The sequence below is a fragment of the Epinephelus fuscoguttatus genome, linkage group LG7 (genome assembly GCF_011397635.1).
Source record: "Epinephelus fuscoguttatus linkage group LG7, E.fuscoguttatus.final_Chr_v1".
Lineage (NCBI taxonomy): Eukaryota > Metazoa > Chordata > Actinopteri > Perciformes > Serranidae > Epinephelus > Epinephelus fuscoguttatus.
In genome coordinates, this window is record NC_064758.1 from 34219609 (window position 1) to 34241827 (window position 22219).

The 22219-nt window shown below is 39.9% G+C and overlaps 1 protein-coding gene across 1 annotated transcript in view; it reads left to right on the forward strand.

The window, feature by feature from the left end:
• frmd4bb (FERM domain containing 4Bb) overlaps positions 1-21720 on the forward strand; it is a 34793-nt gene extending 13073 nt beyond the window's left edge. Inside the window, exons 3-24 of the mRNA XM_049580675.1 lie at positions 1881-1975; positions 2093-2185; positions 2553-2637; positions 2980-3036; positions 3136-3158; positions 4618-4701; positions 6056-6121; positions 6448-6505; positions 6592-6678; positions 9120-9196; positions 10280-10418; positions 10505-10646; positions 10903-11036; positions 11190-11306; positions 11939-12167; positions 13428-13481; positions 13605-13752; positions 13982-14149; positions 14364-15148; positions 17295-17433; positions 19066-19185; positions 20806-21720. Of these exons, the coding sequence (XP_049436632.1) occupies positions 1881-1975; positions 2093-2185; positions 2553-2637; positions 2980-3036; positions 3136-3158; positions 4618-4701; positions 6056-6121; positions 6448-6505; positions 6592-6678; positions 9120-9196; positions 10280-10418; positions 10505-10646; positions 10903-11036; positions 11190-11306; positions 11939-12167; positions 13428-13481; positions 13605-13752; positions 13982-14149; positions 14364-15148; positions 17295-17433; positions 19066-19183 (2898 nt within the window). The 3' untranslated portion in view covers positions 19184-19185; positions 20806-21720. The remainder of the gene's footprint in view (positions 1-1880; positions 1976-2092; positions 2186-2552; positions 2638-2979; positions 3037-3135; positions 3159-4617; positions 4702-6055; positions 6122-6447; positions 6506-6591; positions 6679-9119; positions 9197-10279; positions 10419-10504; positions 10647-10902; positions 11037-11189; positions 11307-11938; positions 12168-13427; positions 13482-13604; positions 13753-13981; positions 14150-14363; positions 15149-17294; positions 17434-19065; positions 19186-20805) is intronic.
• The last annotated feature ends 499 nt before the right edge of the window (positions 21721-22219 follow it).

Below are 22219 nucleotides of genomic sequence, written 5' to 3' on the forward strand. Positions count from 1 at the left end.
CCTCAGCTTGAGCGAGTGTCTTTCAGCTCAGTGTACGTTTTTCTGGCAGCAGCTTGACTGTTTTGGTTCACTCTGTGTCCTCAGAGCGTCGTTTATTGTCAATTTCATCGTGATAAGCTTCCAAAAAATAACATTACACTACCTGCTCAGCACTGAAATAGACAGGGAGTAACGTAATGGTGAACATAGAGAAGGAATTGGCAGCTTAAGAGACAGATATTTCCCTCCAGAGCTGGTAGATGTGTAAATAAGCAACTGTTTTACTAAGGAGTTCGCCAACTTAAATGGTTATGTCAGTGTTGTTTGCGCCCGAGTGGCAAAAAAAAGGCTACAGGCAAATAAAGTAAAACTTTTACTGTAACTAATAAAAATCTAATTAAATATGCACCAATTGGCATAAAATTACACAACAAAATTAAATCGGATCATTTAATAAAACCAGGTCCATTCTGTTGCTGTTAATTCACTTGCAATACCAGATTATTATCATCAGTCTATGTTGACTCTGTATATTTATTATATTCATGTGTGTTAAGTATTTAGTGGTGTTCATTTGTTTGTATGTGCAGGCCAGTCTTGTTGTTTTTTTGTGAGTTCAGAGTGTATATGCTCCGTGTTTCTTGGTTGTTCTAAAAACCATTATAACTAACTGTAATAATAATAAGGGCCAAAGGTTTTTACATAGGGAATTTGTATTATATCCTTTTGTCACCCCATTAATCAGAAAATACTATTAACAGCCTTTAAAAAAAAACAAATTTTGCCATGTTTTTATGAATAAAATATTATAATTCAAGCTATTAATGATATATGAACATATCTTTGGAATAGACAGGCATAAAACTGGAAAGTTTGGTGTAAGTGCTACTGAAGTGGACATTTCTGGCTCTGAGTATGAGAAGATATGTGTTGTAAAAATCCCTTCATTTAAAATAAGACACTGTAGCTGAATAGGCAAAAAAAAATTACACTAATAGATATCACCATAGATCTTCTCCAGCTGATGACTTACATTCATACATTTATTTTTGGTATGACAAGTTTTCAGAAATTGAATGTTTAAATATGCAAATTAGAGATTATCTATTAAATTTTTTTTTTTTTTGCATGTATTTCTAGAACAGAAATATTTTTGGACATTTTCCATCCTTTAGCCTGAAAGAAGACTTTTTTTTTTTTTTTTTAAGCAAAACAGTCACAATCTCAGAATTTACCAGAGCATGGATAAACACTTTTTACCTGTAGTGCATCCCCTAAAAATGATGATGTCATAGAGATGTTTCTGTAATGTAATGCTGTGAGATGTGGGAAGCCAACTCAACTCAACTTCATTTATACATACAAACATAGAGCCCAAAGTGCTTCACATGGCAAAATGGGAGTGACACAGATACAAGACAATAAAATATTAAAAAAGCAAACCTATCAAAACAGCATGAATAAGATGATTAAATCTACATAGAATAAAAACAGTAAATAAATAAATAAAATAGAATACAAACAAACAGAAGAGATTAAAAAAAAAGTCAAAACCAATGGTTTAAACTTACAACTCTGCATTTAAGACAGATTATAAAGATAGGTCTTTAATTTACATTTAAAAAATACAGAGAGAGCTCGCTATTCTTGAGTTGTGAATTCCACAGCTTAGGAACGTATTAAAAACTTTGTAAAGAGTTGGAAGACAGGTTTGTTTCCTCCATCACATTTCTCCTAAATATATGATCAGGCAATATGTTAAGATAGTGAGTAGGAAGACCGTCCTGCAGCAATAGATGAATTAATTTCCTCCAAGTATCAATGACTGATTTATCAATTATTTAATTAGAGTTGTGTACCTAAATCTAAGTCTGAGTCTAAATCTAAATCTTCTCCCGCAGCCTAAGCTTCTGTCGTACGAACTCCTTGACTTGGTTTCCTCCCACTTCAACCTCAAAGAGAAGGAATTCTTTGGACTTGCATTCTTCGATGACAAGTATGTAAACTGTTAAATTTATTCTTTCTTAAGTCGTCTGAATATTTACAGATGTCCATACATGCATGTGTGTGCAAAATGCAGCTTTCTCATGCTTTGATGTGTTTGCTCTCGCAGTGGTCAGCGTAAGTGGTTGCAGATGGACCGCAGAGTCCTTGAACATGACTTTTTGAAGAAGCCCGGGCCCATCGCCCTCAACTTCCTGGTCAGGTAATAATTCATTTTTCTCATGCAAATCACACGATCTCCAGCAGGGAGCACTACTTTGTTGACACACAGAGTAGAGCTGTTAGCTGTCAACAACATATCCAGGGTAGTTCCTGTCCTGATTGCCTCTGATATCTATAAATGCCTCCAACTGGTGGCTGAAAAGCTTTTGTGTGAGAATGTGTTATCGGTGGTTTTCAGCCGTTTACAAATGACCATAAACTGTCACTCTCATCCACTCCTCACACTGACAACAGTATATTTACCAGGCAGAGAAAAGTGCAAATTGGGGACCTTAAAAGCAGCAATAAAAGTTATTTCAGTTTAACCTTTAAATTGTTGTGTGTGCATCTGCTTTTATCCTTCACAGGTTTTATGTAGAAAACATAACACAGCTTAAGGACATCATTACAGTGGAGTTATTCTTCCTGAATGCAAAATCTGCTGTCTACAACGTAAGTGTTTTCCCCTTGTTTTTGAAGCAATGAAAAATTATGCGGCTGGTTGTTTTTGTTCTCGGCAGCTCGAGGATGATTCACTGTCTCTGGACCCTCGCAGCTCCGCAGACAATGGCTGCAGGGTACAGTTTTCTCACTCTGCTGGCTGGAATGTAAAGTAGACAGTCTAAGAAAAAAGAAGAAAAACACAAAAGGGTTCACTCTGAGAATAAGCAGAGGTTATTGTAGGTCAACATAGAGAAGCTTCTATGTTTGGATCTAGAAAGGTTTCTCTCTACATGGACCACACATTCTGCTTCCTGCTCATTTTTCCCTCCATCGATCTATTTTGTCTCCCAGGGGATTATAGAAGTGGAAAGTGAGAACGTCTTCAAATTAGCCGCAAATGCTTTGCAGGTTAGTGCTTTTAATTGCCTCATATACATACAGTAATTGCTGCATCTGAAATCCCTTTAAAGCATTTAATCTGATAAGAGTTTTTTTCCTAATCACTAGGAGGCAAAGGGAGACTACACAAGGTAAGTGCGTATTATCAGCTGAGTAAGAAGTATTTAACAGCAGCAGGACAAATTAATAGTGAGCTTTCAGCGGACGCATTCAATAGGTCACAACAAAAATCAATGACAGTGTTATGTGAGGTTTACCACAGACTGCCGAGAAGGTTGCACTAGGAAACTAATGAGTCTCATAGTGCTGATAGAAGCCAGAGCAGAGACACCTTTACATTACAGAGAGCAGCTGTTAGCTGTGTTTAAGAGAACTGCCCTCTGATATTATATGTGTTGTGTTCAAAGGGAATTCTGCAGGTCTTTGTGCAGGTCCTCACCTGGCTTTGACCAGCTGAAGTAAGGTGGTGTCGTAATACAGACATCTGAGTTCATATGAGTAAATTCTGTATTATGGTGGCTGTGACTAGGACACACCAAGGTCATGTCCTACACATTGCATGGGGGTGCAGTGGTTAGCATTGTCACCTCACAGCAAGAGGGTTCCTGGTTCAAACATTGGGGTGGGGGAGCCCTTCTGTGTGGAGTGTTCTCCCCGTGTCAGCGTGGGTTGTCTCCAGGTACTCCAGCTTCCTCCCACACTCCAAAGACATGCAGGTTAACTGGTGACTCTAAATTGTCCGTAGGTGTGAATGTGAGTGTGAATGGTTGTCTGTCTCTATGTGTCAGCCGTGTGATAGTCTGGTGACCTGTCCAGGGTGTACCCTGCCTCTCGCCCAATGTCAGCTGGGATAGGCCAGCGACCCCATCACAGCGAAGGAAAAACTCCCCCAAAAAAACCCTTTAACAAGAAAAAAAATGGTAGAAACCTCAAAATGTAAATGACAGCAGTGGGAGAAGGATTTAGATTCTTTACGCAAATCAAAGTTTCAGTATCACATTGTAAAAATACACCATTACAAGCAAAAATAAGTACAGTATCAAAATGTGCTGCTTATGCAGAACAGGCCTCTTTGGTGTAAGTGCAGCTGTTCCATGATGCTAATTTTAACAACTTTATTTGCTGTTGGGCTGCTATTTTTAGCACTTCATATTATTCAAAGTAATGTCAGCTGTTAGGTGAATGCACTGAAGGCAAAAGTCCAAACCTGGCTTCTGAAATATGGAGGAGTAGAAGTATACCATACAAAGGTGATGTCCTTGCTGCAGCAGCCGTGGATTTGGTTCTGGCCTGTGGCCCTTTAGCACATGTCATCCCCTCTCTCCCCTCCTCACAAGCAATACTGTCTTATCTAATGAAGGCAAAAACCATAGGGATAATCTTAAAAAATGCTCACGTAAAGGGCAGGTATCATGAGTAAATGTACGAGGTTACATTCCACCACTAGTAAAACTTTCACTCCCCAAATCCAACAGAGGCAGTTCAGTAAATTATAGAGTCAATGCATATCGTGTCTCTAAACTGTCTCTAAAAACATATGCCACTAGAATTCAAAAACTGTCATCACAACTGTTTGTCTTTCTATTTCAGTGATGAAAACACAAGAGCTGAGTTGAAGAAACTCCCAACTCTTCCCACCAAAGTCCTCAAGGAACACCCATCACTTGCATACTGGTACGTTTACAGGAAAAGCTTATTTAAAGTCATGCCTTCACTAAAGTCTTAAAAACATTCACAGTGTTTGGTAAGTTTTAACATGCAGTTAGAAATAAATTAAAGGTCCAGTGTGTTGGATTTAGGGGGATATTTTGGCAGAAATGGAATATAATAAAATAAGTATGTTTTTTTTTTAAAGTGTATAGTTACCTAAATAGAAGAATCATTGTGTTTTCATTACCTTAGAATGAGCTGTTTATATCTACATACGGAGTGGGTACTCGTCCACAGAGATTGCCATGGTGCACCGCCATGTTTCTACAGTAGCCCAGAAAGGACAAACCAAACACTGGCTCTAGAAAGGGCTATTTAAATTTTCGTTTTTTGCAGCCCCTCTGCGATTAGCAGTGTCACAAAGACTGTTTTTTCAGTGATTTTACTGGTTTAAATTACTGAGTCTATTTTGTTTTAGAGAGGAACAGACCCCTGCGGGTAATTTGGCTTGCGGCACAAAGATCATCTGGATCTTAAGTTGTGAGAGAAAAAAGGCGAACACACATTAGCAGGTGCTGGAGTAGTGGCCCGTCTGCAATGAGTAGAAAAGTATTGGAAAACCGTCCGTTTATTTTAGGGAGGAAAAGACCTCTGTGGACAATCGGCTCCTGGTAAAAACCTCCCGAACAATGAACACTGAAGGAATTCTAACCAGGAGAAGTTTCAGGTGGTTGCAAGCTGCAATCCTGTTAACTAGATGCCACTAAATCTTTAACTCTTGAGATGGTTGTCAGCTCAAATCCCTGTACAGACACAGCATAGAGCGTTGATTGGTAGCTGGAGAAGTGCCAATTCACCTTCTGGGCATGCTGATGTGACCTTGAGCAAGGCACTGAACTCCCAACTGCTCAGGGCGCCTGTCCAACACAGCCCCTTCACTCTGACATCTCTCTATTTAATGCCTGTATCGATCCTGTTTGTGCATGTGTATATATTTCAGGCCTGTGTGTATAAAACAGAGTGTAAAAATTGAATTTCCTGTCTGGGATTAATGAAGTGTTTCTTCTTCTTCTTCTTCTTCTTCTTCTTCTTCTTCTTCTTCTTCTTCTTCTTCATACTGGACCTTGAAGTTTCTATTTATTTAATCAACAGATTGGCAGTGAAGGAAAGAATAAAATAAAAAGGGTTTTGTTTTTTGTAACAAACTGTCTGGAGGTTAAAGGAAAAAAATATTTATTGGTGTATTCAGTTATACGTCTGACAACCTTTTACCACACATTGTCACTTATGTGGCACATACACTATATAAAATGGCTCATCTGATAATGTTCATCTGTTTAAAGCGAATTATGAATGTGTCTTCTCTGTGACATTGCAGTGAGGATCGAGTTATTGAACATTACAAACAGCTGAAAGGAGTCTCCCGAGGACAGGCCATTGTGCAGTGAGTACTGAAGAAAAATGTGCATTTGCTGAAATTGGTTCAACACTAGTAATTAGACAATGAATGCTATTAAGCTTTAAGTTCATTAATCTTCCTCTCACCTCTATTAGCCCCCCCCTTCTCTCCCCGTCTCTCTCCGGCACTCCTTTTCTCATCATCTGATAGAAATCAATAGCTCCTCTTCAGTTGCAGTCCAGTGAATCACACTGATTCAGTGGACCGAGCTCAAATTCCCCTTTCAGTCTTTCCACATCTCCAAGGTAAACCACATGCAGATGTTGAAAAAGCAGCCGGTGGTTTTAATAGAAAAATGTTTTTTGTTCTAGGTATTTGACACTGGTGGAATCCTTGCCCACGTATGGCGTGCATTATTACGAAGTAAAGGTAGGTCTTCGGCTGTGATTAATGGGAAATGACAGCTGTTGAGCTTGAAACTGAGTCAACCTCCAAGCTGTGCTCTTGCCTCACAGGATAAACAAGGGATCCCGTGGTGGCTTGGAATCAGCTATAAGGGCATCGGCCAGTATGACCTGCAGGATAAATTAAAGCCCCGAAAGGTAAACACTTCCTGCTGCTGCGCTTCTAAAATGGCTGCTGCTATTTCTCCGCTTCACTAATCCGACTGTGGACATGATAGCACATGGGTTGCTGCTGTTGCACATAGCGTGGTGATTCACCAGCTCAGATTCATGCATCATCTGGTTCACCCCAACAAAGGCTGTGCCTCAGCTGCTGCAGAGGACGAGGCCAGACTTGAAAAAATTGGAGCAAATCTCAGTCCAGAGAGCTCTGGCAGTTAATGATGCCAGTGAGTTCTGAATAAAGTCTGTGAGAACACTCAGTATGAACCTGCTTTTCTTGTTTCATTGATGTTGTTTTAGCATTAAATAGGAGAAACACCCATGTGACTGATCTGTCAGCTATGCTGTCCAGTCTGGTGCCTCCAGTATCTGCAGGGTGCAGACATGCAGTGCAAGTTCTGTTTTATAGGAAAGGAAAGCTATAAAACAACGCACATTAATTTACTGGCACTGTCTCCCTGTTCAACCTGGTAATCACTCGACGTGGTGCAATCAGTCTTTGTCAGCTGCGTTCCAAAAATTGTGCAAGCAGCAGCCGGCTGTGTGCAGGGAGCAGCGGTGTGTTTGGAGAGGAGAAGAGGGAGTGAGCTGGTGATGTCAAAGGGAAAGGGGGCTGGATTTGGGGCGTTATTGTGCATGTTCTGAGAATACCTGAGGAGACAAGTCAGGAGCTGACAGGAGAAGGAGCAAAGTGTGCGTTAGTGTTGACAGCGGAGGATTTAATAAGTCGAGAAACAGGACTTGTGAACATCTCATTAGACTGGTAAGCGTGGATACAACACTTTTATGTCTGCTGAATTAACACTGCAAGTAAACCCAGCTTTTGTTCTTTAAACAACATTTATAATGTGTATGTTGATTAAAATATTGACTCAACAATCAGTCTTTAAAAAAAGTAGCTGTTCTGGATGTTTGCCTCCGTACTCGTGACTGACTGTTAACCACGTAGCAGCATTGTGCCACAAAATACAACCACATGTATTGTTTTCTGTGTTGTCTGCTCAAGATCGTGTCTCATTCGAGTTTAGTCCAGACACACAGTGACTCACCGAGCCTAATGGATTGTTCATATCAGGCTGTTGTCAGTTGAGCACCTGGGTGATAGAGGGATGGACGTGATGAGCCATGGAAAGTGTTGTAGACGGCGATGACTCTTTGTGTAATGTCCCCTTGTGGCATTCTTAGCTTTCTAACACCTGCATTATTGCAGACTTGGCATGCCCGATTATAATGACGGTTCACGTTACAGTCTGGCTTTTTTAATGACTGTGGCTGAAACAGGGAGCCAAAACACCTGCACTGCTAATCTTTATTTTTAATAGTTTATGTGATGTCAGTCATCAGGTTTGTGGCTGTAATACTATGGATGTTCACCAGGACTAAAGGTACAAATGATCATGTTTTAAAGCCGCTATTCCTGGCTTTACACTGCTGCTTACCTTTCTGTATTTTCAGGTTGTGAATTCAGGGTTCCTACACATTTAATGGACAAAAATTCAGAACTTTTCCAGCACTTTTCAAGGACCCATAATTTTTTTTTCTTGTCATACTTGCTTTGTGTTTTACTAACATATCAGATTCAAACTTTATTCAAACATAGTGTCAGTTAGCTGGCGAACATGGAAGGAGAGACGAAACCAGGGAGAAAATGAAGAAACATATGTGACGTAAACTAAATGCTGTCACAGATCCATGCATTTTACAGCTACGTTATGTCAACAGCTTCAGAAAACAAATGTGCTGTTGTGTAAATGTACGTGGAAGCAGGGGTGTAAACATAGATGATGCAGGCATTGCGTAGAAACGGGGGCCTGATTTTCGTTTCTTTTCTTCTCTTTTCTTTTTTGTTTTTGGTAAAATAGTCAGTAGCAATCTACAACAAAATGATATGCTTATTCTACATGAACTAGAAAAACCATGATGAACTATATACATAAAAAACATTCAATTAGAAAAATAGTTTCTTATTTTCTTTAATATTTTTGTCATATACAGGTATGCAATGACTGTTGGGTAAATTGTATGTTGACGTTGCCTAATGTCAAGTTTCTGTTTGATCATGGGATGAGACGATACGATACAGCAGCTCGTTTAGGTGCAGTATCTGTGAAGACTGACAAGCTGAGCACGTCTACAAGTGGGGAGGAGGAAGAAGTATTAAACCTCCCTATATTTGATTTTGGCTTTTTTATAAACAGTTGCCAGAGGTGTGTGTGTGTGTGCGCCTAATAACTAGTGACTAGCACGCACTGGGCCCGTGGACAGTTATCCACAGGAGGTTACTGCAACAAATTCCATGACTTCTCCAAATGAAAATGGGATTTTGAAATTTCATGACTTTCCCAGTTTTTACCTGTGAATTACAGAGAGTGTTATCCATTTCTCTAATCAGTTATTTCTTATTTGTTACCCCCCAGCTTTATCAGTGGAAGCAGCTGGAGAACTTGTACTTCAGGGAGAAGAAATTTGCAGTGGAAGTTAATGATCCACACAGGTGAGCAGCAGCAGAGATTCTTCTTTGTAAACTGTCTGTTTGTACAAGTTGATTATTTTTAGTTTTTCTTGTACTTATGGTTGATTAGCCTCTAGTTGAGTTTCTCTAGCCAGCCAGCCCATAATGAGTTGGTCTCTCCTGTCAGGGGAAGCACTACAGGTGGAAACTGTTTTTTCATGCACGGGTCAATTTTGAGATTTTGGGCTATTTTGTTCTCATCAGACAAGTGGAAAGAAAACATTCAAAATGCAAGTTTAGCTGTTTGTTTAACTTCAGTTTTCTGTTCTGGGAATGCATGCAATAGTGCATATTTATTTAGATAATGCCTCCTCTGCATATTTTAACATAAAATTTCAGAAAACTTTTGTTACAAAAAAATAATTGTATTAATGTAAATAATCACTGGGGAAGACCTATGATGATATTGATTACTGAAAATGTTTAACCCATTCACCTGTAGTGTCTTATTTTGGTCTAAATACTTATGGAATTTTACAGTACATATCTTACACAATACAATACATACATTTTCTCAAAATTATTTTTTTTCACACAGCCGAAAAAATCTCCATGTCAGTAACACTTACAAACACCAAAATATAATAACTGCTGTAATTAACCGGGAAAGTTCCTTTTTTTCCCACTTCAATCTTTATTAACACAATTTTTGTGACATTGACGTGTCAGCTACAACAGCATACTAAAATAATAAAATAACTGAAAAATAATTAGAGCCAGTGAAACACAACTGCTTGGGTAAATACACATTTTATAGCCTGGAGGATTAGTGCATCTACTGATTATTATTCCAGTCCAGTATCGTCTTTTTGAGTCTTTTAAATTGTCTGTTTTCCCCATTTCTTTCTAGCTGTGCTTCTTGAAGTCTCAGTGTACGTGTCAGTTTCTCCATTAAAAAGATTTCTTCCACAACTGTTAGCCATTTTCCACCTGGGGAAGTTTCGTGGTGATATCTATTAGTTAAATGTTTTGCCCTCTTGACCTGCTGTGTCTCCCCTTCAGCATTTATGTAAAGAGATCATTCATATCAGTGTTACAACCACAACCTCTGATTTCTTGCAACAGGAGAGCAGTAACCAAACGCACCTTCGGGCAGACGGGCTTACTCATCCACACGTGGTATGCCAGCCATTCTTTGATCAAAACCATTTGGGTTATGGCTATTAGCCAGCACCAGTTCTACTTGGACAGGAAGCAAAGCAAAGTAAGTGTCAGTTATCTGTCGCAACAACATTACTTTAAATACTTTTAATAAAATCAGCTAATCTTTGTTGTGCTTTATTCTTTTAGTCTAAATTAGGAACAGCGAGAAGTGTGGAGGAAATTGCCATGGATCTCACAGAGCACGGAGGAGCAAAAATAAGCAGACTGGGAGACGCAGGCCTGAAGAATAACTTAATAACAGCCAGCAACGGCAGCCTGGTGTCTACAGGTTGGTTATAATTACTTCTGTTCATGAGGCAAGTGTCTATTAAGTTCATGTTTTCACAACAAAAAACCATCACTTCAGATCATAGCTGTGCTCCAGGTGTCTCTGACTGAGCTGTGAAGGGTAAACACTGAGCTGTTTGTGAATTAATAAGCAAAGGGGACATGTTGAAGAATCGGCTCACGCTATCACGACATGGATGTTATTTTTAGACATATGCTATGTTGGCAAGAAACGTCAGAATGTACTGTTTTCACAGGTTCTGCAGACTCTGAAATGAGTGAAGAACAGAAGAGGGAGAAACTCGCTGAACTGAGAAAAAAGGAGCAGGAGATCCAAGATATTTTGGCCAAGAAGACAAAAGAGCTGAAGAAGATTTGCCTGAGAGAAGCGGTGAGAAATAGTTCTGTATTACATTTCTGCACTGGTAGGACATTTTGCAAGGCGCATTCAGTCAGCTGAGCTCCCATTATTAAGACTGATGGTTCCTGCTGCTGTGCTGAGTTCATGTAGGTATTTAGGGGACTTGTTGTTTTGTGTTTTCAGGAGCTCACTGGAAAGCTGCCAAAAGAGTATCCCCTCTCATCAGGTGAAAGACCGCCACATGTCAGACGGCGAGTTGGAACTGCCTTCAAGTTAGATGACCTTTTTCCCTACAATGAGGTCTGTGTTTAACTGTCTTACTGTTCATATATTTCACTTTTTGGGTTTACAGGATGTGTTGGGCGACATTTTATTTTTCTTTTGTTATCAACAAATCCCACAAAACGATCAAAGCCGACAATAAATTGATCAAAATTTTACAATCCTACCTGATATATTTTATTCTTCTGCGCCACTGTTGTCGAAAAACTGTTAAAACTCCAACAAAAAGCCACACTGCTGCACTGGGTGACATGTTCCTTCATTATGATGAACATGGCCACTGCTTATTTTGGGTTGATCCCACTTACACTGTTCTAAAGCCTCAAATATTTGCAAGCGCACCAAATCTGCTGCTGAAAATAGTCCCCAACAAATGCACCAGTTACTCCTGTTACTCCTCAGTACATTTGCTGAAGAGTTCATTACCCATCTATTTAAGGAAATGTCTGACCTTTTAAAAAAATCAAACTATGTTACATTTTGAAAGATTGTCAACTTAACTGGCATGACACTGAGTGCAACAGTGTAGGGAAGTCAGAAAATAGAGGAACTAGGAAAAACACGTGACAGCTGTAGTTATTATCTGATTAAATTATGTTTTTGTTACTCATTGTTATCTCTCGGGATCATCTGCTCGTGTTTTGCTGCAGGATCCTTTTCTGAGGAACCTGGAGAGCAGATTTGCCCTGCAGCAAAAGATTGTGGAGGCGGCCAAGAAGCTCGCCAATGAGCCAGAACTGTGCAAAACAGTGAAGAAGAAGAGGAGGAGAAACTGTCTGGATGCCATGCATAAACTCCAGCAGATCGAGGATGAGATGAACCAGTACAGAATCAAAAAGGGAAAGAAACCCACACAGCGGGCCTCAGTGATCATTGCAGGTAGGGTGCTAGTCAAAGTGGAAACAGACAATTTTTAAACGTTTCCCCCTCTAGCGCCTCATAGTGGTAAGCCTATTACTGTTGGCTCCATGGTTGTACAGACAACTAGATCGCTTTCTGTTTTCCTGAGAGTTGAGAAACTACCAACAACACAGGGCACACTGCATTTTGTTTTCCACGGGTATTCCTGTTGTTCCAATGTCCCCCATGTCCACTGCTGGGGGTAGTAACTACGAAGACCTTACATTGATATGCTTTGGTTAAAATTCTGGACATACCTACTGTTGTTTTGTGGGTTCCCGTTTTGAAGCCTTGAGTTTGGCATTTTGGCCGTCACCATCTTGGATTTTTGGAGCCAGAAGTGGCACTATGTGGACGAAGAGTGGAATTAACCTTAACGCTAGCTGCTAGCTTAGTTAGCACCGTGCATTTAGAGTTATAGTTAACTGTTATGATGCTAATGGATAATGTTTGCTAGCACATAACACGTTTTAAACCATTAAAACAAAATGTACTTACTGGAAAACTGAACAACACACTCCTTAGAGGGTTTTGAAGTGCAACCAAATGCTTAACAAGACATTTTTTGGCGAACAAAATGTTACCATTAACATTTGTGAACCGAAAAACACACTGAAATAGCAACGGCTATGGCTACACCAATGCTCTGTAAATCTGGGGTTACATCATGGTTATGTTACCTAACCAACATTGTCACTGAGGTAAAATGTAAAATTAAAATGTACCCCCCTGTACAGCTGTCATAAAGGGTGAAATAAGCTATAGCCACCAAAACTGTTTTTGTACCAGAGTGTAAACATGTTTATTACTGCTGTTAAGTTTTAACACTGGGGTCTATGGGGAATGACCTTCTCTTGGAGTCAGCCTCAAGCAGCCATTCCAAGAACTGCAGTCTTTTGCACTTTCACGTTGTCTTTATTTTCAGCCCTGGACGTTGCTGCTTGTAGCTACCAGGGACATAAGAAGTGTTGTTCTCTTCCTGCTTTGGTTGCACAATGGTTGACGCACTTCCTGGTTACTCAGAATTAAATATTGTCAGTGTGGCTTGGAGGGAACCAATCTCAATGCCAGTGGTGTCATTATTCTATAGACATTATATTGAGCAATCAACAATTACTTCATAATGATTATTTAGAGCAAAAAATGTGTCTGTTTCCACTTTAATCTGTGTTACTGCATTATCACTGCTGTGCACAAACGATATTATATATTCATAATAAATATCTTCTCCTCCCTCAGATGAACTTGTCCGTTCAGACTGCAGCTCTCTGTCTAGTCTCCCGCTGGATGATGGTGAGTCAGACAAACACATTCTGCTGCATTAAAGTCCACCTTCCTGTTATAACAATTATCATCATGACTTATTGTACAAGAGTGAGTGCCAATATTGTTACCGTGGGTTGCATTTGTATTCAGATGACTCAGACAGTGTCAGTCAGCGACCACGGTCACGGTCGGTCCAAGGTTCCCCTCAGCTCAGTCCGATGCGATCGCTGGGAGCAGAGTTTGATGTGGACAGACAGGGATCTCCGAGGGAAAACCATCATAACAAGAACCACAGCAGGTGGGGAAACACACTTCCTCCCGGAATCTAATTACCTAAAGTTTCGTGTGATGTGTAACTCAAGTTTCACAACTTCATTTTATTGATGTTGGAATGAAGCAATTGTATCATGTTTTGGCAGAGTCTGTGATATTTGCCGTGTCATGTTTGCGGCCTCATTCCTTTCCCCACATCATCCCGGTTTTTGTTTCCTTTTTTTTGATCCTCTTCTTACACCATACCCTTTTAGATTAGCTTTTGAAGGCCAGGAGGCTTCCCACTACTACCAGAATCCAAGAGAGGTCTCCTCCAACCACAGTAGTCCCTATAAAACCCTTCCCAGACCTCCTAGAGATCCACGCAGCATGCCGCCCACCCCGGTTATGACCCGCAATGCCTACAGCAGCAGCCAGCTCAGGTGTGATCTCTGCTCTGCTGCATTGCCAACCCAATGTCTTTCTTTCTCCTCAACTATAACTTCAACCTTACCCCCACTCTTCTTAACCTACTCCTACCCCACTTAACCAAACCTGTCATACAAATCCCTAACTTTTATTTTAACTAATAAATTCAGAAATAAAACTGATCTTGTTCTTTTAGGAGACACTTTAAAAGTTGTGTCCTTCCACCAGGTCCGAGGGGTCTCCTCATTGCTTCAGGCATCGCAGCGGAAGTCTGGAGTCGCAACCCCGGCTAAGAAAAGACACAGATTCAGAGAAACCCGTCTTTATCTTGTCACCAGCCCACCACAGCAACAGCACAGAGGTGTTAGAGGATTGCTCGTCCTACACCAGCCAGTCTAGTCTGGACTACTGCGGAGCGGCCAACTCCCACTACAGTACCCTGGACTCCCGAACCTCAACCATGCATCGTCTCCACAGGAAGGTGGAAGTGTATGGAAACACTGGGAGTATGCCCAACTTGGTCCAGCACCATTCTGGCTGTAGTTATTCATGTGAGACCTCAGCACACTATGCACCCAGTGCCTACTATGTCGCGGGTTACCCCTGCCCGGACATGGAGCCTTATGCTAACGGTGCCTACGTGTATGAGAATGAAGTTGAAGGCCACTACAATGTCAACCCTTCTTACCAAATAAATGGCTATCATGGACACGACAGATTCAGGAATTACAGCAGTGACCGGGCAGATGGTCTTTCCCAGAATCCCTACGCGACAGTGAGGCCCCCACGGAACAGAGAGGGGCCCAGAAATGAGCTGCTGGCCAAAAACATGCATAAGGCTCTGGTGGCGGAGCATCTGAAAGGCTGGTACCACCGAAGCAAAGGCCACAGGGAGGGAGGGAGGGGGATGCTGGCAGGATATGACTTTGACAGCGGCTCTCAGCTTAGCCTGGGCTACCAGACCATGCCAGCGGCCTTCAGCCACTCCAGCAGAGCCACCTCCTTTTCATCAGGTGAGACAAGTCCCAAAGCAGTTTTTAAAGATTAAGTCTGAGGATTTAGGGAGATATATTGGCAGGAATTTAACATAATATAATAAGCATCTTTTCTTTAGTACATAATCACCTGAAAATAAGAACTGATGTGTTTTCAATACCTTAGAATGAGGTGTTTATATCTACATAGGGAGCGAGTGCTTGCTCATGGAGACCGCCATGTTGCGTCGCCATGTTTCTACAGTAGCCCAGAACAGACAAACCAAACACTGGCTCTAGATAGGGTCATTTATGGTTTCATGTTGGCCACCGTATTTTGCAGCCCCTTTACGACGAAAGCGTCAGTAAAACACTGATTTTTCCGAAAGTGAAACTGCTTTATTCTGTGTTTTCACCGGTTTAAATCACCTTCGGTCTCTTTTATAAATATTGCATACGCACAAAACAAGGCCTGAAAGTGGTGTACACCATTTCCCATGCAAAAGTTGTGATCTATAAAAACAGACTTGGTGGCAGAAACTTTGACCCATGCTTCCGAACATTTTAGAAACAGGAAATTGGCAACTCAGATGATGAGGTGGAAGCCTGATTGTAGAAATTGTCGAATATTTTTTGGCACATGCCATTTTTGGCTTTTGTCTATACTTACATTTCTAGTATGGATCCTACGCACTGTTTAATAAATGAGATCCCTGCTTTGTTTGTTTTGGAAAGAAGGAGACCTCTGCAAATAATTTGGCTCTGGTAAAAAAAACTCTTAAACGTCTGGATGTTAAGTTATCAGAGAAAAAAGATGAGCACACGTTAGCAGGTGCTTGGCTAGCGGCCCGTCCGTGACATATCAAACAGCCTGGGAGAAACACTGATGAGAAACACTGATTTGTATCGTGAAACTGTTTATTCAGTGTTTTTACTGGTTTTAATCTCCTGGTCTGTTTGAGGAGAGGAGGAGATGTCTGCAGATGCTTCGGCTCTTTGTAAAAATGTACTGAACAATGAACACCGATGGAATTCTAACCAGGAGAAATTTCATCTGGCTGCAATCTGCAATCCTCGCTGCTAGATTCCATTAAATCCCCCTAAATCTTACATATTGTTCCTTTAATGGCGTATGAAGAATAATCTCTAAGAGAAAATGTTATTAAAACCAGATTTTGTCTTCCTCTAAATTAGGAATAGATGTATTTGCATATACATACAGGCCGCGTATATCTGCCGTGGTTTGTATATCACATTGCTGGTGCTTTGCTCTCTGTAAGCTTGCTATCTTGTCTGCTAGCAAGAGATGCTATTTTATTTCCCTATCACTCACTCAGTCTGAATTCCTCCACCAAGCCTTCAAGAGCTGCTAAGCCACCCAAGACAATAATATTTAGATGGGTTTCAGTGCAGAGTTTCACTCACTGTGTCCAAAGCTTTTCGAGCCTGCTAAGAATAGAAGTCAGGGAGAAAATTATCCCCACTTTGTGCCTCTAATGTATTAATATTACATTCACATGGTCACAGTCAGTCATTACAGGAACAGAGCAAAGCATCTGTGTTTTCTGAGAGGTAAAGACTAGGTGTTTGACTTATTGCTGATATGAAGGTATTTCCAGAATATCCAAAGACTACTTTATCCACCTGAATTTAAAAAAAATGGAATTTTAACTCATTCCCCAAGTTGTGACACTATTTTCTAGATTAGGTAGCTAGAAATTACATATCTCCTTCCTCATTTTAAGATCAAGTTAGACAAATTTAACCAACATCATCATATTGTACAAATTCAGTAAAGACAGATGCAATTCTGGCTATATTTGTTAGGATTTGAAAATTGAGCCACAGCATAGTAAAAGGGGTTAAAAGTCTTTCTGATTAAATGTAATAGTGATACATGTGTTCTATTAAAATGGCATTAAAAGGTATAATTACATTTTCAGGTATTGGTCTAAACAAAGAGAAGTGGTTTTGGAAGTGTAGATCACATCTTAAAATATGAAGTTTCCATGTAAAGTGTCAGAAACAGTGCTGTAATAACACACTGCTGGGTCATGTGAAGGGTAATTGTTTGTTTTGCACAAGTGACATTAAGCTGGACTTACAGGTGTTTCCAATAACAACAATTACTACTGAGTTCCACTCCAACATTAGCTGTGTGTTGTTGTCTTTGTCTTGTTCGCAGTGTCCTCAGTGGAAAGCACAGGAAACTGGCGCAACCAGCTGGCAGTCGGCCTGACAGAGTACGACACACCCGACACACCTCAGTACCCACACCCTGGAGCTCCTGCTTCTCCGTACAACCGCAGTCCCTCACACAGCAGGTGAGTGCTGCAATTCAATCCACACTGAGCTGTGGACGCAACAGGAAGTGAGTCAGTCATAGACAATTGGGGGTTTTACTTTCAGTTTAATTATTAGTAGAATGTTAGAAAAAATGCTCATTGTAATCTTAAGCTTTTGAAACCTGGAGCGACATCACTTTGCTTGTGCTGCTTTTAGAAGCCTTTCACAAGTATTTAAACCTTTGAACCCTGTGTAAACTGGTGCCATTTCTTTCAAAAACATGGGGAAAAAGGCAATGAGCAACTTGGTAAGAAATGTCCCACTAATTGCAAAAAAAATGTAACTGATTCAGAAAATTATTATTTTATTTATTATTTATTATTATAATTTTAAAAACTAGGAGAAAAAGAAAAAAGCAAGGGAAAAACTGTAATAATAATAATAATAACAATAATAATAATCACATTTTAAAATTATTTAATTATGTTACAGAATTATAATAATTTTTAAGCACTCTTTTCAGGTCATTTTCTTGTTTTTAACTTTCTTTCTTATCTTTTTTCTTTTAATTTTTTTTTTTTCTTTTCTTTTTTTTTTTTTTTTTTTTTTTTTTTACAAATTTTCTTGTTTTTATTTTCTCTTTTTTACTAATTTTTTGCTATTTTTTTGAGTAATTTATTCTTTAATTGCTCTTTGCCTTCTTCCCATGTTTTTTAAAAGAAATCACGCCAGTTTGCTCGTGTTTTAAAGGATTAAAGGGACAGTTCAACCGAAAATAAAATAATACAGATTTCTCCTCTTACCTGTAGAGCTATTTATCAGCGTAGATTGTTTTGGTGTGAGTTGCCGAGTTGCCTGGTTCTCGGCTTGTGGTGCTTGTACACCAATAAAGTGCATTTGGAAAAACTCAGCAGCAATGTGGAACTATTTTCTTTCTACTAAACAATGTAGAAGGAAGTGTGCATCTACTGCGAGCTTACCTAGCACCACTGAGCGTTACAGCTCAGCCAAGGAGGACATCATTAAAGTTTACATCTCATGCTGTCACAAGCACAAGCCTCTCATCCATGATGCACACCTCCTTCTGTGCAGTGATATGGTTGGTGGGTGTAGTTCAGTAGAAAGAAAATAGTTCCTACATGAAACTGCTCACAACAAGGTCTGTGGATTATCTTGAGTGAACTGGTCGTGATGTCTGAAAGAGACATTGCTGTTGAGTTTTTCAAATGTATTTTTTGAGCACCACAACCCGAGTGCCATCTAGTTCCTTTATATTTAAGAGAAAGCAGACATCCCTATGGTGGATATCTCTAACACTTGGCAACTCACACCAAAACAATCTAGACTGGAAAAAAAAGGATTTGGGGTAAACTTTGGGAATGCATTAATTAGCCTGCTAATGAATCTCATCAATGCTCAGCAGCAGGTACAGATGTCACTGCCACTCCTGTTTCCTGAATGCATGTTGCAGTTTAAGGCCTTTGTTGTGTGTGCTTCTCCGCCTCTGGATTAAACATTGCATTGTATTTCTCTGCCGTTGTAAGAAATAGGGTTTTATCTTGTATTACGCCTGTGTGACCTGAAACTATTGTTTCCACGAGGACCTTCTCTCTTTCTTCCTGCCTTTCCTCCTTCCTTTCTTGATTTGTGATTAATGCTCATGTGTGCAGATTTTCTCCAGAAAACAAAGTGTCTGACACAATGCCTAAAAAATCTGAGTCAGTTGAGGTGGTTGGCTCTGAGGCCACTAGTACAGATGAACCATCAGACAACCATTCTAGCACTTAAGGGTGAGACCAAACACAGCGGGCTGCTTTGTGTCGTGTTGCCAGTCACCTCCATGTTGACATCCCATCCTCATTCGTGTGTTACTCTTGTGTAGCTTATTTATTCAAATCATCCACATTTTCTTATTGTGGTCTGTTTTTTTTTTTAGTTTCTTCAGGCGCAGCATTGCATTTGTATTTTCACAAAAACGTTTCACTCATTATCGTGATAATCTTGCACCTGACATACACCGAGGCAAAGATGTACCTGAGAGTCTTTTATCACATGATTAGAAAGTAACAGAACTAAGAGTCTACACCCTGGCCAGCAGGTCTGTGAGGCTGTACATAGGCAGAGCAGTGCTTTGAGCTAAATGCTAACAGCAGCATGTGAACATGCTCTCAATGATAATGTTAACACGCTGATGTTTAGCAGGTATACTGTTTACTGTGATTGCCATCTTAGCTAAGGATGTTCCTATGCTAACAGTTGCTCATTAGCACTAAACACAAAGTAAACTAATAACAGAACATTTCCAACCCAGTGTCCAGAAAAAAGTTGGTATTGTAAATTTCTGCAAACCACAGACACGTTACAATTGTATGTTATTATGTAACAGACAGGCTCACAATCGGGGGGGTCAAACAGTACAGATGGCCCTGGCCCAAGACCACAGGGGGTCCATAAAAAGGTCTATGGTCGACCTTTAAATTGGATCACGTACATTTACTTTCTGACTTATATCATTGACAATAGAATTTATATGTATTTACATCATAAATAAATGTATTTTTATCATCAAAACACATTTCAACATGCCATCTGATGCTTCCTAACGGCTGTCCTGGAAACAGATTTGTTAAAACTTTATGTTTCAATGACACTGGTAATGTGTGGTTCGGTTTCGGCACAAAAAAACACTTGGTTATGGCTTGTTAGTCCTGTTATGACACCATCCTGGCTGAAAACGCGGCAATGTCTCAGTTAAAAACAATTGCTTTTTGTGGCACTATCCCCCCTTGAAACACGGCGACAGGTGCTAAAAAACACTCACTTTTGGTGACTAAAAAGCCTGACTAAAGTGTCGTGCTAAAAAAACAACTAGATTTGTTGTTTGTTGCTCTCAAACAGTGATCTTCAGGCATATCGCATCGACCATCCCCTCCACTTTCAAATGAGAAAGTCAGCTCATTTACTACGTCACTTTAGAAACATTGATATGATACATATAAAGTGTGCAAATGAAATTGTTTTGTGGTTAGCAGAAACATACAATGCCAACATTTTCATCTGGCGAATGAACTGAAATTTCACCTGAAAACTCGGGACAATAAATGTCTGAATCAAATTTTATGGAAATCCATCCTATAGGCTAGTTGAGATATTTCAGTCTGGACCAAGGTGGTGGACCGCCCAAACAACACTGCGATCTTGCAGCCAGTGTTTCTAAAAAGTAATATAAGTTTCCATTTACTCCATGAAGCCAAAATCATGTTGCATGCCTTCACAAAGTCGTGGACTTGTTTATTGCATTTCCATTTCCATTCCTCAGTTTATTTCACAAGGTTCAGTCATGTGTTCCTTGTTCTCAAACAGCTGATCCACAGTCGATTTGACATCCCTTTGTCTTGCTACCTGTGCAGATTTCACCTGGACGGAAGCTACATGAGCATCCACTGAAGAGGACCAAACCAAACTTTGGCACAAACAAAGCCATGGCCAGCAGCAGCACATGAAGGGGATGAAGTTGAAACATTGGCTGTACACAGACTTTTGGTTGCTGCCATAACTCTGTCTTGAGGGATATTCTGTCTTTTAGGGTTTGTGGCAGAGTCTACGTGTACGCTGTCCTCATGTTAAAGTAACCTCTGAACACAGTGATGACACTCTTGAATGACTTTCCCATGTGCCTTGGATTGGATGAATTGTACAGGCAGATGAGAATGTGTCAAGGAACTTTAAGATGTTGCACAACCACACTGGATTCAAACCATATTGTGTTTTAAAGATGAGAAAAAAAAGAGGCAATGTGTGTTTTTACCAAATTCAACTTCATGTATTTTAACAGGAACTAGCTACTGCCTTATTAAAAAAAACAGTAGGTTATAGAAGAAAATGTTTTTCACTACGTTCATCTCAGTAAAGTATGATTAAAACTAGTCTTGAATAGAGCATCCAAACTGAAAACAAAGCTTGAACATGTCCACGATGTGACAGTACAAGAAATGAACTGATCATTCATTAGAGCAGACTGTGTATTTCCATTTCCTCCTTTCGTTAAACTTTTAATCAAAATGTATCATGTCAATATTGTTTATAGACCCATTTGTCTTTGTTGGTGGCGTAATGTGTTTTAAAATGCATGGTAAGATTATCATTTTTTTAATAACTTCTTTTTATATTAACAGAAGACCACTGCCGAAAAAAAATACATATTCATATCTTGTTGTTTTCTCACATATTTGTACAGTCAGTGTGTAGTTATATGTGATTAGATGTTGTCATAAAATATTTTCCACTGGGAACAAGGATGTGAATAAATACATGTGTGACATAAACGGCTGTTGTCACTGTCTGTGAGAGGCTTGCATGGCTGGTAAACAACCGGTTCAGGTTCTGTTATTCAGTACGTGAGTAAGCCTTAAAGGAATAGATGAACTTTTTGGTATTCAGAAGAAGAGTTAGATGAGAGGAATCGACACCACTCTCATATCTAGTGGTGTCGTTAAGAGTACACGCAGATGTACTGGGTATACCCATCTCTTTTTCTGGCTGTTAACTACACCCATCTATCAGCCAAAAAGCCATTGGAATAACTCCTCCGTTCCCTACCCATCTACTTGGTAGTACACCCAGCTCATCAGTTACCACAACATCACAGCTCATATCTGACCATTCAAAATGGAGACGGTTAGTTTAGCGTAGTATAGCGACTGGAAAAAGGAGGAGCACCTAGCCTGGCTCTGTCTAAAGGTAAGCATGTTTTCCAAAATGTCAGACTATTCCTATAAGGTTTTTTATTTCTTCTATAAATAAAACCTGAATTCCCGCTAGCCG